Raw genomic sequence first — 17,997 nt, forward strand, 5'->3', positions numbered from 1 at the left:
GTAGACTAACAAATCAAGTTCATATACATTAAGGTTTCTTATGAAAACATTTAAATTATTATTTACATAAAATAAACGTAATACAGCCACACAACAAACGTATGAAAATATTTTAATCGTTATTTGCATGAGAATTTTTTAACACAGCCACACAATAAATAAAAACTATCACCACAATGCTCACCACTATGATTCCCCTTATCTCGTGTATTAATATTTTTTAGGGTAACAATTTATGATTTGCAAAAATAACTGTTGCATCTGTGTAGCTTAGATGCAAGTGTGTGCGCGTTGTGCAAGCTATACGGTCAAGCATGCGCCCTTAAAATAGCATAATGAACAACGCGCAACGCGCCACTGACTTTAAACTTTTTTTTCTGGTCAGTGGCGCAATTGTTTTTTGAAACTGCAAAATAGCATCAGGGATGGTTTGCGCCGGAACACGCCTCTTTTTTTGCGCTGAACCGCCCTGGGAGCGCAAGTTCATTCCCTAGTTTGTCGACGTGCGTCTGTGGAGGGAAAAACCCGCTGTGCGCCGTTGCAAAATACGAATGATACATGCGTCACTGACAAAGTCAATTGCGCTGGGTGCAAGATAGGGCCCAATATGTTTGTTATCAGTCATCAAAATAATATCAATCTATGCACTAGTTTTCTATTTTAGATGAGGGACTGTTATGAATGTTATGGAAGTGACAGAAAGACACACGTTTTGTTTTATTTATTTTTTTATTATTTTTTTTGGGGCCATTTTTGCCTTTATTGATACACAGTAGTTTGAGAGACGACAGGAAAGTAGAGGGTGGAGAGAGGGGTATGGGATCGGCAAAGGACCTCGAGCCGGTATTCGAACTCGGGTTGCCGGAAGTGCGTTTGGACATATGTCGGAGCGCTGCCCACTACACCATTGGCTCCGACAAAAAAAGACACACGTTTTTGAGAGAAAACATTTGTAGGATTTCAGTGAATTATTTTGCACAAACCAGAAGCCAAAAACAGAACAAATGGAGAAGGGATGACTCTTTTTTAGAACAAAAACAATGCATTTAAATGTAATTTTCATGTGTGCATTAAAGAGGAATATGTACTGTTATGGATGTGACAATTCTGAAATGGTTTTTATATGATTATGAAAAAACATACTTAAAATGCTTTAAAATCTTTAAGAAAGAGACCTCCACTGGTATAAAAACCACCAAATTTTGACAACTAAGCTATAAATGCAGTGAAAATCTTTGGTAAAAAATGTTCATGGTAAGGTTAGCATTTGTAAGGAATTGCCCATATAGTAATGTAATTTACACAGCTGGATTACCAAATGTGTTTTCTGTTTCTCTGTAATATTTATATCTTCATTTTTTAATTCAGATGGAGCCTCGCTTCAGGAGATGGGCTGATGGCAGCCTGAATCTTTCGGACACACTGGAAGCAGCAAAGGTGAAGGAAGCCAACAAAGGAAAGCCTTACACAAGACCCCTGTCCCCGGAGGCTGTGCTGGACAAGGCCAAGAAAAGCTTAAGTCAGCACCATGGAGATCCAGCTAACAGAAAGCACCTGCTGGGTTTCTTTGAAATCCAGTTTGGTATCTTTCGTGGGCAAACATTCAGGTGGGTGGCAGAAAATGCACTAGGGTATGCTGCTTACCTGGTTGCATCTATGAAGAGGGACACCACAGGAGGCAGCAAAGACTCCCAAGAACATGCCCCACAACAAGGGGAGTTTCAGGGAGTATATTGAGCTCTTTCCTTCTGGCAAAATTGCCATTGCCATGAAGGAAGAGCAGAATGATGCAAAAGCTTCCAAGCACGCTGCCCCTACTCAGCACGCTGCACCCACCCAGCATGCTGCACCCACCCAGCAAGCTGCACCCACCCAGCACGCTGCCACCACCCATGCTTCCACTGCCTCTCTACGCTCCCTCTTGGTTGGGAAGTTGCCTGACCAAAGAACCCTGACCAAGACCATAAAAAGGATGGTTTCCCCCATCAAAACCACACCTTGTAAGCAAACACTTATGTGTAAAATAGTTGGTTTGTTTTTTAGTATTTGTTGCTGTTCAGGAGTCATGTTTAATTGTCCCGTGTTTTGTTTTGTAGCTTTGGCCCAGGCACGTGCACGCCCCTCTGCCACCCTCACACACCCAACTGTGTCTATTGAGGGAGCCACAGGGCCCACAGCCACCCTCACCTACCCGACTGTTTCCATTGAAGCCGCCGCAGGGCCCTCAGCTACCCTAACCCACCCCTCTGTGTCTACTGAGATAGATGACAGCACACTGCTGGCAGAGGCAACTATGTTTGAGGAGGCACATGTGGCATGTACGTTTAAACTTATTTAAAACATATAACAAAATATTCAAGTTTACTTTACAGGCATAATAAAGTAAAGTAAAACAATGGGTGGGTTGCACCAACAAAGATTAGGCCCAAACATTAAATCTTGTTTAAAAATAAACAGAGTTACATTTAAATTGTCATTTTGATCCAGGTTTAAATTTTACATTAAACCTAGATTATCTGTTGTCCCTGTACTTTAAACTCTGTTTTCAATCTCAGTTAGGGATTAACTTTAAACGTGCATAGGAGGTTTAAAGATTTTTTTTACAATTAAATGTGTAGATAAATGATCAGAAACAGACACTGCGAGCGTGGTGGTGCCATTCAAAGATGCGTTTCTTAAAATGTCTCAACAGAGTAAGTTTAGCGGCACATTAAGATGTTTTATTGGCTTTGAAGCATCAAGTCCGGGATACCCTCCCTATCCTACAGTACATACATAGACTTTTTTTAAATACACAGGATAGAGGTCGATCACTCAAAAACTATATTAATAGCACAGAGAATGAACAGACACGGCGGCATGACAAATGCGCTGGCACATCATTATATCACAATATCTGAGCTTGTTTCCTGCCACATTGCTCCTTTAATCAATACAATAGACTGTTTTAATAGATTGTCAAATGTTATTATTTTGAATCAACCCTTTAGATTTCCGATTTATGTAAGTAGTGATTTATAATACAAAAATTACTTTTCCTTTGCCTGCATAAACTGTTTATTTTCTTTTGAATAACAACGTCAACATTGTTGCTGTTTAATTACAGCAAATTCATTGTGCCGGACAAAATAAAACACAGATGAAGGGTGTAGTTAAGGTTTTAATCTAAGATTTGTTAATCTGTGTTTAAATTGAAGTAGTGCAACACAAGTCAAATTAAAATTAAACTAAGATCAACAAACCCTGGATAGCTCTAAACTGTTTTTCAAACTCTAGGTTTAATTTAAGCCTTGTTGGTGCAACAATGTGAATTAGTGTTTATGTTTTTTTCCAGCACAACGAGTCTGTCTTCCAGCTGGAAGGATACACACCCTGCCTGAAGTGGACCAAAGGTGGATTTCCAAGGCCCTGTTCAGATGGGCTGCACCAGGCCGTCCTGAGCTGATCTATAACAGGGTGGACAAACTTTAGTGGTATCCTCCATCGGTGCCACTGAAGACCAGTAGTGCTCCTTCCTTGGAGAATTACTTTGGCCATCCTCTGCTGCTCTGGATGCCACGAAAGCTGTGGCAATTGAAGCTGACCTGTCCACATCCAGACTGTCAGAAAGATCTTCTGACCTCAGCTGGCCTGCATCAAAAGATCAGGGTGGTGATTGCTTTGAATAGTGTGTACTTTGTGGCATCTGAGTACCTGGCCTGCCGAAGATGTAAGAGGAAGGTCATCAGCTGGAGCCATGATATCATCTCCCAACTCGACATTGGCCACAGAGCGCAGTTCCCCTGCATTCTAACATCAAAACTTGCATGTGACTTTCAGGTAGTATGTTTGATGCGTCAACGAGGTGTGGGAAACAGCAGCAGCCAGATCCAGCGCAAGCTGCAGGAGCGTCATGCTGAGGTCTGGTTGCAAAAAACAGTCCAATATCTTACAGATTGCAAGGGGATTGCCAGTGCTGTCACATCAAGCCTGATACTGCCTGTGACATTTGAACCGCTTCCTACAATGCCTTCTGTCCCTAAGCACTGGTGGCTGATGCAGGTCTATGCCCAGGATGTCCTGCAACGGCTGGATGAGATCAAGGCCGCTATAACATCACAATATGGTCGGATCTTAAAAATGGATTCCACAAAAAAAGTAGCCAGAAAACTAGCAGGACCCAGCTATGGCACCGCTGCCTGGGCAACCAATGTTGGAAATGAGCATGGACAGGTGATCATGTCCGTGCTCACAGCAAGTGAGGGTTTTGGTCTTGGGCCAATGATTGAAGGCCTCATTAGGAGATACAGAGTGGCTGGGGTAGCTCCTCCCGAGGTACTGTATGTGGACCGAGACTGCTGTGGCAACACTCTTCTGAGGAGGATGTTTGAAGAGTGGGAGCAAATGACCATCTGGTTGGATATATGGCACTTTATGCGGAGATTTTCTGTGGGTTGCACCACCGACTGTCACCCGTTATATGCCACATTTATGAGTCGCCTCAGCCACTGTATTTTCATGTGGGACCAGGACGACCTGACGGCCCTGAAGATGGCAAAGCATGCAGAGCTAGAAGCTGACTGGAGACCATCATCTGAGGCGGATGTACTGCGCCGTATTAGCCGTAGTGAGCTAGCCCTACATTGCAGGAGAACCACTTGTGGGACCAAGGAGACCCTGACGATGATTGAGAGCCTCATTCAGGCCTTTGAAGGAGATGCTGGTCGTGATATTCTGGGAGTCCCTTTAATAAACTCAGCCCGGATGAGTGAGATCATAAAGTCCCAGCGAAAGCATGTGGCCTGCATCCAGGATCCTCAAGGTGTGCAGCTCTACATGCAGACGGGCACTTTAATGAAGGGAGGGCACCGTCTGCCAACTTACCGCTGTGCCAGAGGTTCTACTTCGCTCGAGTCTTTTCACCTGCACCTCAACAGATTCATCCCAGGTAAGTAATTTTAGTCACAGAATTTTTTTAATAAGATTTTACTTAATTATATATTGAAATAATTATGAGAATAGCAAGAACAGTTATTTATGTATTTATATGATTTTTTTTAATGTACAGGCACGCTGGCAAGTGACACCTTTTTTCAGGCGTATCTTTTTGATGGACTTGCAAGGTGGAATGAGGACCGGGCTGTGGCAGCAACAACTAATGAGCAGCAGCCACATTCCTACAGTCATCTTCTCCGTCATGCTGCCAATATTCTTGCAGAGGAGGTCATGGGCATGAAAATCAGCCCTTATGTTGGGCCAAGAAAGTACACTGGTAGATAACTGTTTGTTGTTTTTGGTGACAATTACACACACACACACACACACACACACACACACACACACACACACACACACACACACACACACACACACACACACACACACAAACAGTGTTATAATAAAGAGTAATAATATAATATTCTGATATATTATCTAATTGTCATTGTTTTAATATTTTAAAGGTGAACTTATCGGAGTAGAGTATCTTTACCAGCAAACTGGTAAAGTTCTGCAGGACTACAGGTTGGCCATTGAAGAGTCTGAGACCACTGAGGTTGCTATAGAGGTGGAGGAAGCTTATGATGAACTTGAGGAGTTTCAAGACATCACTGTCCCCACCTTTGACACAGAGCGGATACCTTCTGCTGCTTCACAAGCATCAGTGTCTGCAGCATCATCTTCAACCCCTCCGGCAACCAGACCCAAGTCATCACTGTATGTGTCCCCTACATTACCAGTGAGATCTCCTGTCACCAGCTCTACATCATCACTGTCTGTGGTCCCTCCAATACCAGTCACATCTTCTGTTTCCAGCTCACTGCACACTCAGCCAGCACTATCTCCTGGCGCACATAGCTGTGAGTTTTACCAAAGTATTTTTATTGAGAGTTGTTTGTTGTCACACTAACTCTAAATGACTCTAAATGAATATTTGTCATTGTCAATATATTATCAATATTTGTCAAAGATAAATACAAATGTAAACTAAATATTTACCTTTTTCATGTAGCCCCAGGTAACCAAGGGTCCACAGAAACTGACCTTCCATCATCTGAAGAGAACCGTTCGCATGATGTAAGGGCACGGTTTCTTTTTTAATGTACATATACATGTATGCAAACAAAATCTGGGTTATGTTGGCTGTGCTTTCATGTGAATATTTGTATTCATTGGTGCTTTCAAAAGTTGCTAAATGATCTTTCTTTAGGTTTAAAAGATTCCTTGCTTTAGGATCTTTCATCTGGCTGTACAGGAGGGTAAGGACTGGAAACTGTACTCATTGGTGAAACGCTGAGACGCTGAGAGAGAGACGCTGACGTCATCAGAGAGAGACGCAGAGAGAGACGCTGAGAGAGAGCGACGAGGAGTCGCAAGCCCGAAGCTCCGCTGAGCTTAGCAGCTAAATCCTATTTTTTCACTATCTTATTCCTATCTATATAATATAACTTATTGCTTATCTTAGGAATACTTCACCTTGACGATTACTGAATTGTATTACTAAGCGAAACGATTTTATCACTTGTAAACACCCAGTGTTAGCATATAGCCCGCTAGCATCGGTGCAGGTTAAAGCTAGCATTTCTTACCGTCTGTTTACTTAAACCTGCCTTCGTTGGCGATCTAATGGCGGATTCATACGATGAATGCTTTTCTGACCTGTCCACACCAGATCGGGAAGCTGTGAAAGAGGTGCTGCCCAGCCTTCGCAGAGTCAGCATACCTCACATCACCCTGACCACAGACGCTCGTAGGCGGCCGAGGCGTGCTGCGAGCCAGCACCCGTCTCGATGCAGCTTCACGGACCGCGTTGGGGCTAACGGAGACGCCATCGCCCAGCATGAAAACGGTAAGACTCCGCTTGTCATTGTAACCTGCACTACTTGCCACATGTACAGTTTAGCTTCTTCCGTCAGCATAGAGGGGTTTACATGTGCTAAGTGTATTGAAGTAGTAAGGCTGACGGAGAAGGTTGCAGAACTAGAATCGCGCATCCGAACGCTAGTTGAGGACAGTAAGACCGCTAATGTTAATGTTACAAACACTGTTTCGGGTGCGCCTAGTGTTATGCGTAATACACCTGGCTCGGTTCCGACTTCAGAGTCAAGGCGGCTGACTAACTGGGTGACTGTCAGGCGGCATAGTCGCATTCGGCACCCAAATCACGCCCCTGTTTTAATATCAAACAGATTTTCTCCACTCAGCAATACACCGGCTGAGACGTCTGTTAAAAATGCCCTGGTTATTGGAGATTCGATACTCAGGAACGTTGACATTGAGGCACCAGCCACCATAGTCGATTGTATACCGGGAGCCAGAGCGTCTGACATTAGATCAAAACTTAAAGTGCTGGCTAATGCTAAACGTAAGTTTTCTAAGATTGTTATTCACGCCGGCACGAATGACACCAGACTCCGCCAGTCGGAGATCACCAAAGATACTATTAAAGAGGTGTGTGAAATTGCAAAAACAATGTCAGACAATGTAATTTGCTCTGGTCCCCTCCCCGCCTACCGGGGGGATGAAACTTACAGTAGATTAGTGTCTCTTCATGGCTGGATGTCAAAGTGGTGCCCTCAGCATAACGTAGGGTTTATAGACAATTGGAAGCATTTCCGGGGAAGACCTGACCTGCTAAAGAGAGATGGCCTCCATCCGTCTCCGGAAGGAAGTGCTATACTCTCTAGAAATCTGACCAATAGTCTTACTTTTGATATTGTCTGACTATCCAGGGCCCAGGTCAGGGAACAGACAGATCGGCTTACCCGTCAGTCTGTTAGCTGCCTTGACATGTCAAGATCACATATATCCCAGCACATAGAGCCTTTTTTACCAGAGTACCAACACATCTCGACTGTGTCTGTTCCTCGAACAAATAAATACAGAGCACCGTTTACCTCGTCTCGTACAAATCTTATTAACATAAAATTAAAACACAATACATTAGCAGATGAAACTCAAATGTTAAAATTCGGCCTTCTTAACATCAGATCGCTTACCAATAAAGAACCTATTATCAATGAAATAATTACTGACCAAAACTTAGATGCACTCTGTTTAACAGAGACCTGGCTTAAAGCAGACGATTACATCAGTTTAAACGAATCCACCCCAGAAGACTATTATTATAAAGACGTTCCTCGTCTAAAAGGGAGAGGGGGTGGTGTAGCTACAATATATAACAAAATGTTCAAAGTAAACCATAAATCAGAACTAAAATTTTATTCTTTTGAAATAATACTGTTAAACATGGAAATAACTGATCGTAACAACAAAAAGCTTTCGTTCGTTTTAGCTACCATATATAGGCCTCCGGGCCAACACACAGATTTTCTTAAAGAAATAGCAGACTTCCTATCTGAGCTTAAAGTTACTGTAGATAAAGCTCTTATCGTTGGTGATTTTAATACCCATGTGGATAACTCAAAAGATGCTTTAGGACGTGCGTTTTTGGATGTTCTAAATTCTCTCGGTATTAAACAAAACGTGTCAGGGCCCACGCATACTCGTAAGCACACATTAGACTTAATTCTGTCACTCGGACTCAATATTAATGACATCGAAATATCACCCCAGAGCGATGCCGTTTCAGACCATTGCCTTGTGTCATACACAATACTTCTAGATAGGACCGCCCTGTCTACAACATGCTACAGATTAGCCAGAACAATAATTTCCACCACTAAAGATAGCTTTACTAGCACTCTTCCAGACCTGTCTCAAATGAAACATGTAGCAGATAACCGTGAAGATCTGGATATTATATTAGACAACCTGAACAACGTTTGCTCTAGCACGATGGATGCCGTTGCTCCCATTCGAAAAAAGAGAATCAAAGAAAAAACGCCAGCTCCATGGTATGACCATCATACTGCAGCCCTTAAAAAAGTAGCTAGAAAAATGGAAAGAAACTACCGAAACACAAAGTTAGAGGTATGGCGTTCAGAATGGAAAGAGAGTGTTCAACACTACAGACAGGCTATAAAAACCGCCAGATCTACCTATCTCAGTACGCTTATTAAAGAAAATCATAACAACCCTCGTTTCCTCTTTAGCACAGTTGCGAAACTGACTAGAAACAAAGTGTCATGACTGGGAAACAGGAATCAGGACGCAAGTGCAGGGTTCACCATGAAATAAATAACATTTAATATAAAATGAACAGAAACAAAACACGAGGAGTAAAACAGCAACACAGGAACATCCAAAATGTGACACGGGGAACAGACAGGGTAGTAATGACAATGACAATGATCCGGCGACAGGTGAGAAACAGACAGCAGTATAAATACACAACACTTAACGGGGAACAGGTGTGATGAATCAGTCCGTGAATAGTCCAGGTGACGTAATCGGAGAGACGAACAAAACATGACACGGATCACCGTGACATGACCCCTCCCTCTACGAGTGGCTACCAGACACTCACATAAACAAAGCAAACACAAAAGTCTGGTAGCGAGAGTCCAAGGGAGGGGTGGAGGGCTTGGGGACCCTGGCGAAGCCGGCAGCCGCCGGGATGAGACCAACAGGAACGGTAGGCCGGACTGCGCCAGGAGAACCGGAGCGATCGCTCCGAGAACCGAGGCAGACGAATTACCCCCCTCCTGGGAATCGCCGACGATCAGCTGCCCCCGGAAGTCATCTCCCATCCCCTCGCGGAAACGGAGACCCTCTCACGGTAGCCACCCCGGGGAAATGATCGGGCGTGGTCCGTTCCGGATCCCCCTGCGAGCAGGATGGTGGTCCTCCGAGGGACCGTCGACGACGACTCAACCGTTGGGGGACCGCCTGGGCCGATCCTCCTCCCGCATGCTCGCAGGAGCGAGCGATCGCTCACGGTGGTCCCCAAGAGACATCGGGGCTGATGGGGAATGAACCCCGATGTCACTACTCCCCCTCGACGAAACTCCTGGGGGAGCCGCCCTCCGTGAACCCGCTGCGTCCAGTCTGGCCGGATCATTCTGTCATGACTGGGAAACAGGAATCAGGACGCAAGTGCAGGGTTCACCATGAAATAAATAACATTTAATATAAAATGAACAGAAACAAAACACGAGGAGTAAAACAGCAACACAGGAACATCCAAAATGTGACACGGGGAACAGACAGGGTAGTAATGACAATGACAATGATCCGGCGACAGGTGAGAAACAGACAGCAGTATAAATACACAACACTGAACGGGGAACAGGTGTGATGAATCAGTCCGTGAATAGTCCAGGTGACGTAATCGGAGAGACGAACAAAACATGACACGGATCACCGTGACACAAAGAACAAACAGAAACCAATAGTAAACTCCAACACAATAGTAAAGACTTCATGAACTTCTTTACTAACAAAATTATGTTTATTAGGGAAAACATAGAAACTACGCAAGCAGCTACCACTATACCCAATAGTACATTTACCACTAGTTTACCATACGAACATCTTGAGTCATTTGAACCTACTACAATAGAAGAGCTCTCTAAATTAGTAACATCATCTAAATCATCTTCCTGTATATTAGACCCCGTTCCCACAAAATTACTAAAAGAGGTATTTCATGTAGTGTCCGACACGGTACTTAATATCTTTAACTCATCGCTAGAATTAGGATACGTTCCAACAGCTTTCAAACTAGCAGTTATTAGACCGCTCATTAAAAAACCAAACCTTGACCGGGGAGATCTTAATAACTTTAGACCAATCTCAAATCTACCATTTATTTCTAAAATATTAGAAAAAGTAGTGGCAAGCCAGCTACGCACATTCATAGCGAATAATAATACATATGAAAAGTTCCAATCAGGATTCAGGCCCCACCATAGCACAGAAACAGCGCTGCTTAGAGTTACAAATGACCTCCTATTAACATCCGATCGTGGTGAAATCTCAATCCTTATATTACTAGACCTTAGTGCAGCCTTCGACACAATAGATCACAGAATCCTACTCAATAGACTAGAAAACTATGTTGGCATCAGTGGTCAGGCGCTAGCCTGGTTTGGATCGTATCTAACCAATCGATATCACTTTGTTTATGTAAATGAGGAAGAGTCCTATCACTCCCCCGTTAAATGCGGCGTACCTCAGGGATCAGTTCTAGGCCCTATCCTATTCTCGCTATATATGTTACCTCTAGGAGACATTATCAGGAAACATAACATAAGTTTTCACTGCTATGCGGATGATACCCAGCTTTACATCTCGTCACATCCGAGCGAAACACACCAGTTTGCTAAACTAACAGACTGCATTAGTGATATTAGGAACTGGATGGCACATAACTTTCTTATGCTAAACTCCAATAAGACAGAGATACTTATTATTGAACCAAATCGCTCCAAACATAATATGTCAGATTACAAGTTGCCCATAGATGGCTGCACGGTGGTGCCATCTTCCACGGTTAAGAATTTAGGCGTAATGTTTGACAGCAATCTATCTTTCGATAGTCATATCTCCAACGTCTGTCGCACAGCATTCTTCCATCTTAGAAATATCTCAAAAATACGCCATATGCTGTCAGATGCAGAAAAGCTTATCCATGCTTTTATGACCTCTAGAATAGACTATTGTAACTCGTTACTCGGGGGATGCAATGCAAATCAGGTAAACAAGCTACAGCTGGTTCAAAACGCCGCCGCAAGAGTGCTTACTCGTTCTAAAAAGTATGATCACATTAGTCCAATTCTGGCATCTTTACACTGGCTACCAGTTAAATATCGCATAAAATTTAAAATATTACTAATCACCTACAAAGCATTAAATGGCCGAGCGCCCTCGTATATTACAGAATTACTGTCAGAATACAATCCACCACGTAAACTGCGATCACAAACTTCTGGTTACTTAATTATCCCTAGAATATCAAAAGTGTCTAAAGGTGGTAGATCCTTTTCCTACTTGGCCCCTAAGCTCTGGAATGACTTACCAAAAAATGTTCGAGCATCAGACACAGTCGAGCAATTTAAATCTAAACTTAAGACATTCTTCTTTAACAAAGCATTCACATAGAATGTCCAATAAATGTACTTTTTCCCGCAGTAGTTATTTTGTCTAGAACAAAGCACTCACATACCTCATATGGGTAATTTACTCTTGCCGCAATAGTTAGCCTGTCTGGAACCGAGCTGAATTAAACCACTATAATGTATGACACTTGCATTACATGCGAACGGCCCCTACGCTAATAGAATTCTGTTTTTGTCTCCCTGTCTCGTCCTCGACCCTGAGGACATTGAGACAAACAGACCCAGTTCCTGTTGCTGTGAAGGTCATCGCACCACTGATCTGTCCTTCAACGTGATGCCCAGCCGATGCGCGACCAACGACCACCGGCTGAACCAGTTTAATCCGCTTACCCGCTTCCTATCCCTACCGTGTCTATATATATATATATATATATATATAAATATTAATCTCTCCCTAGGGTTTTTTGTCCTTCTAGGAGTTTTTCCCACCGGGTTTTCTCCTAAGGGGGTTTTTTAGTTCCGGGAGAGTCAGCCAACTTTGGCTTAACTTAGCACTTTACTGTATACGTGACATTATTAATACGCTCGCTTACACGGTTTATCCATAGCCGCTTTATTCTACTTCTTATACTATGTATTGATTTTCAGTGTTCTCCTCTACATCTACTCATGTAAAGCTGCTTTGCAACAATTGACAATTGTGAAAAGCGCTATATAAATAAAATTGAATTGAATTGAAGGATTGTGTTGGACCCGATAATATTGAAGGTTATGGAGCTGTGCAGGACTTGGCAGAGTATTTGTTCAACCTTAGAGAACACCGTCTGGCCTTAACTGGAGAAGAGTCTGATCAAATCATCAACCTATGGCAGGCATTGGGGGAGTTTGATAAGAAAAAGACCACTTACTCGCCACGTCACCAAACCAACCTAAAACAGGGACGATTCAGGGCCAGTAAGAAGAATGTGGCACCTGGTGTGGAGAGCACCAGAAGGTATGCTAAATTTAGCAAATACAGGGTTTTGATTTGTTTAAAGGGGTCATAGCATGAAAATCAGACTTTTTCCACATTTAAGTGCTATAATTGGGTCCCCAGTGCTTCTATCAACCTAGAAAATGTGATAAAGATCAACCCAGTAACTTTGTTTGGGTAAGCCATTAACTGCAAGCATGTGAAAAATTAGGTCGTTCAGATTTCGCCTGTTTTGTGAGGTAGGTAGCAAGGTGAATTACAATAATACCGCCCCCTTTATCTGCACTATCCAACCACAGCACTGCCATTTAGTTCAGAGAGTAAGAGGGAGAAAAGAAGGACTTGACAGCACAATTGAGTTTCAATTACAACAAATCACCATCATCGTGATCAGTGTTTGGACTTCATCCGCTCATTTGCATTTTAAATGTCACACCCAAAAACGGCTCACTTTTGCTCAGACCTACAAATTTGGAATTTTAACATGCTGTAATTAATTATCTGTGGGGTATTTTGAGTTAAATCCTTACCTTCACACTCTTGGGACACCAAAGATTTATCTTACATCTTAAAAAAATCTCATAATATGACCCCTTTAAGGGTTTTGATTTTTATAAAAAGATATATATTTATTAAAACCTGACGAATTATGACTAGCTTATCTTCCTGCAGCCTGTTAAGTTCATACTTGGCCTAGATATAACAAAAATTGTTAGTTTTGATTTACGTTTAATGCTGATTTTATGTTATGTAAGTTACATTCCTATGGACACAGTTCTAACCATACATCGTTGAAAAAACGCAGACCGGGGTCATTATAGAGTGCCACAGGGATGACATATTTTTGTTGGCTGACCCTCTCAAAAAAGCCAGTTTATTTTTCTCATAGACTTTTGGATTATCACAAAAATAATCTCTGTGTTTAACAACAGTTTAAGACACTTTTTGTCCAAAGCTGTGATAATGCCACAACACAGTAAAACAGTAGATACCTAATTTATTGATATGATATTTCAACATCGACCCAGAAAACAAACAAGACAACATAACTCTGCACAGATATTAAAAATTTACATCTAGACAACACAAAGCAAATCTGACAGAATAGAACAATAAACTCAACAGAGAAAAGTTCACACACTGAAAACAATCTTACATTAATAATATGTATTCTGCTGTAATTTGTAGGTGTTTCATTGGGCATCATAGTCCTGCACAGAGGCCTGACTGCAACAGAGTGGTGGAGGGCATCTTCACAAGGCTCTGTGCTCTCTACCAAAACGCGGTGCACAGATGAACGATTCAACAATCTCAGACTGGTGAGTAAATTAGCATTGTTACCGCTATACCAAAACATGAACCCTCTGCAGACATATCAGACATGTCGCCAGCAGACATATCACCCTGTAGCCCAAGACAGCTTGCCCATTGAAGCTAAGCAGGGCTGAGCCTGGTCAGTACTTGGATGGGAGACCACCTGGGAAAAACCAGGTTGCTGCTGGTAGAGGTGTTAGTGAGACCAGCAGGGGGTGCTCACCCTGTGGTCTGTGTGGGTCCTAACACCCCAGTATAGTGATGGGGACACTATACTGTCAAAAACCACCGTCCTTCGGATGAGACGTTAAACCGAGGTCCTGACTCTCTGTGGTCATTAAAAATCCCAGGATGTCATTTTAAAAGAGTATGTGCCCCGGCATCCTGGCCAAACTTGCCCAAACTGGCCTACTAATCCTCCCCTCATAATAATTGGCTATATCTCTCGGTCTCCTCTCCACTGATAAGCTGGTGTGTGGTTTGGCTGCTGTCGCATCATCCAGGTGGATGCTGCACATTGGTGATGGTTGAGGAGATTCATATGTAAAGCGCTTTGAGTACTGAGAAAAGCGCTATATAAATGTAATGAATTATTATTAATTATTATTATTATTATCTCTGTATAGCCCTCAGCTGCTTTAAGTAATTGGCACGGTTGACTGAATGTAACTGTGGGTGCTTTGACAGGTCTAGATACAAATCAGCAAGAGTCCAACTTTTGTTTACCTTTCTATTATGAAAGATATGATTTATTGCTTACGACATGGACTTTAACAGACTGTAAGAATCCATAATCCAATGTTAATTTCAATGAAAGTAGTCATTTTACAAAAGCAACATGACACTAGGGTGTGATCAATTGCTATATGATATCAGCTGTGTAATGCTGCTGCATTATAGTCGTGATTAAACAGTAGATGATCACAGCACTTTTTTATTTTTGTTTAAATGTTTATTAATACTGGTTGTTTTATGTTTTTCCAGGTTCTCCAAGCGTTACAAGTCACAGGATGTGAGGGTTACAAAGCAGGGTATCAATTTCCCAGATGCACCCATGGCTGGACCTGAGAAGCTTCCTGCGGCTTTGCAGAAAGGGCCGACCCTATTTCCAGGGAGCTTGGCTGAGCCTCACCTTTTTGTCCTGCCAAGAAACACTGCTGGGGAGGCAAAACTCAAGAGGAGATCACAACCTCCAGCCATCTCCCAGGCACCACCATCACATCAAAGACTCCCTATCATTGCACCAGCAATACCCATCTCTCTGCCTTTCATTTTGCCCTCCCTGCAGCTTCCGACAGTTGTAGATACATCATCTTCAGTGCCTGGAACTTCACAGGTGGTGTTCTTTAACGTACCTTTACCTTCTGCTATGCCACCATCAGCTCAGAGACAAACATCCAGTCAAGCTGTACCTTACTCCACTCAGCAGTACAGGAAGAGAAAACAGATGAGGGAGGACACTGGAACTGTCACACGCAAATATGTGAGGAAGACAGATGTTATTCTTTGTAGAAAGTGCAACAAAGAGAGAAAGCCACCATCACATCTTCAGTACTTTGGCAACTGGTACTGCAAAGAGACTGAGACTCAGTCATATGCTGAATGGAGGGCTGTGCTGGAGGGACATGGTTATAGGAAAAAAAAAACAGGAAATGACAATCCTCCAGCTCCTTAAAAATTTCACATTTTATATACACACTGTAAATAATACACACACTATACACACTGTAAATAATGTTAAGTTTATTTTGTTTATGGTCAAGTTTTTTATTGTTATTGTTTAGGATGACCTTTCAAAGTTGCACTACTGTGATAAATGTTTGTTTTGATTTAAAAAAAATGTTTAGTCTGACATGTCAAAGGTGCACTGCAAATTTTTGTTTTTGTTATTATTATTATTAACATTGATACGTCAGAATTGCACTACTATGTTGAATGTTTATTTTATTAATGTTTACTATTTATTATTTTGACAATCCTCCAGCTCCTTAAAAATTTCACATTTTATATACACACTGTAAGTAATACACACACTATACACACTGTAAATAATGTTAAGTTTATTTTGTTTATGGTCAAGTTTTTTATTGTTATTGTTTAGGATGACCTTTCAAAGTTGCACTACTGTGATAAATGTTTGTTTTGATTTAAAAAAAAAATTTAGTCTGACATGTCAAAGGTGCACTGCAAATTTTTGTTTTTGTTATTATTATTATTATTAACATTGATACGTCAGAATTGCACTACTATGTTGAATGTTTATTTTATTAATGTTTATTATTTATTATTTTATTTTAATAACATTGCTGTTCTGGTTTTTTATTTACCTTAAAAATCTATGCAAATAATAAATGTTTAATCCTTGCCCTCACATTGTTTCTGTGTCTATTTATATAATCTATTAATTTGGCTACTATACTATACTATATAAACAATATTTTTTAGCTGTAAACACAAAAACAAGTCTTTAATCAATAAAACACACCATAAAAACAGGGACAGTCCTGTTTATAGTTTTTATTCCGTTATTAAAAGTGTCCAATTACAGTGCTGGGGGGCTGATTTACAATTGATTAAAATGCGGGAGACAGTGATGATGACACATGCGTGCACTAGCAGCGTCAAACTGACACGTCACACTAATTCCACCATTGGTCTGAGCGAGGCGCGAACTCGCGTCGCTGTGCCTCTTTTGGTTGGTTTACCTCGACTAACATGCACCGGCTTTAGCGCAGTCGGTAGAGCATCAGACTTTTAATCTGAGGGTCCAGGGTTCAAGTCCCTGTTCGGGCGATGACTGTTCTCGTAAGATCCTATGTTGGATTTTGTGCCGCTGTGTGAAGAGCTCCGTTTCGCTGGGAATGGCGAGAGTTAAACATATCACCCACCTGACAGCATGTAGTCGTGGCCGAGTGATTAAGGCGATGGACTAGAAATCCATTGAGGTCTCCCCGCACAGGTTCGAATCCTGCCGACAAGTCTGCGGGCGTTTTCCTTTGGCTTTCGGGTCAGCTTTCGGACTCGATGATGGATTGGACTTTAAGAGGCATTTCGTTTAAGGTTTGCCGATGAACGTAAACAAAAAGTTGATTGAGACTTAGGAAAATCAATGCCAAGCGCCTTCCGGACGACACACTAAGGCAGACCTGAAGGCGGCGTTCTGGTGGAGCCTGGTGGCATGCCGTGATCGTATAGTGGTTAGTACTCTGCGTTGTGGCTGCAGCAACCCCGGTTCGAATCCGGGTCACGGCAGTCCATTCAGGAAGATGGGTCAGCTGCTCAACCCATTCTGTAAAAACGTAACCTCTTCTTACAAGTTCTTTTCGGCACACACCAAGCCCAGATGGTTCACCCCGACGACTCGTCGTGGCCGTCTTCTTAAGGCGATTGACTCGAAAGCCGTTGGGGTCTCCCCACGCACGTTCAAACCCTGCCGACTACGAGCGTTTGCTTCCCGGACGTTCTCTTGTTGGACGTTACAGCTCACGAGGTGTTGTTTTTCTGAAGCTCAAGTTGTTACTGTGGGATATGCGAAGGGAAAACTAAGCAGCCTTTTGTAGTTTCTCCTGTGTGTGTTAAACAAGCAGCCCTGTTGTGCAATGTTCCCTCTAATTTTTTTTCAGCACTGAGCAAATTCTTTTTTTTCTGAGCGCACATTTTTAGTACTGTGAGCAATTCGCAACCACACGACCTGGCGAAAATGACCACGAGCTTGCGTTAACCATAGGAGATTCAAAGAGATGACAGTGTAGCGTGTAACGGGGTTTAGTG

The 17,997-nt window shown here is 42.3% G+C and overlaps 1 protein-coding gene and 1 non-coding gene across 2 annotated transcripts in view; both read left to right on the forward strand.

Annotated features, from left to right (window-relative positions):
• LOC135747303 (uncharacterized) overlaps nt 1–16,585 on the forward strand; it is a 31,185-nt gene extending 14,600 nt beyond the window's left edge. Inside the window, exons 2-11 of the mRNA XM_065265927.2 lie at nt 1,369–2,000; nt 2,097–2,318; nt 3,335–3,456; nt 3,499–4,927; nt 5,048–5,251; nt 5,442–5,837; nt 5,990–6,054; nt 6,188–12,933; nt 14,101–14,231; nt 15,211–16,585. Of these exons, the coding sequence (XP_065121999.2) occupies nt 1,700–2,000; nt 2,097–2,318; nt 3,335–3,456; nt 3,499–4,927; nt 5,048–5,251; nt 5,442–5,837; nt 5,990–6,054; nt 6,188–6,193 (2,745 nt within the window). The 5' untranslated portion in view covers nt 1,369–1,699 and the 3' untranslated portion in view covers nt 6,194–12,933; nt 14,101–14,231; nt 15,211–16,585. The remainder of the gene's footprint in view (nt 1–1,368; nt 2,001–2,096; nt 2,319–3,334; nt 3,457–3,498; nt 4,928–5,047; nt 5,252–5,441; nt 5,838–5,989; nt 6,055–6,187; nt 12,934–14,100; nt 14,232–15,210) is intronic.
• An 821-nt stretch (nt 16,586–17,406) lies between these two features.
• trnah-gug (transfer RNA histidin (anticodon GUG)) lies at nt 17,407–17,478 on the forward strand. The gene has a single exon. It is a non-coding gene; the product is annotated as a tRNA-His (tRNA).
• The last annotated feature ends 519 nt before the right edge of the window (nt 17,479–17,997 follow it).

The sequence above is a fragment of the Paramisgurnus dabryanus genome, chromosome 14 (assembly GCF_030506205.2).
Source record: "Paramisgurnus dabryanus chromosome 14, PD_genome_1.1, whole genome shotgun sequence".
NCBI classification, from domain to species: domain Eukaryota; kingdom Metazoa; phylum Chordata; class Actinopteri; order Cypriniformes; family Cobitidae; genus Paramisgurnus; species Paramisgurnus dabryanus.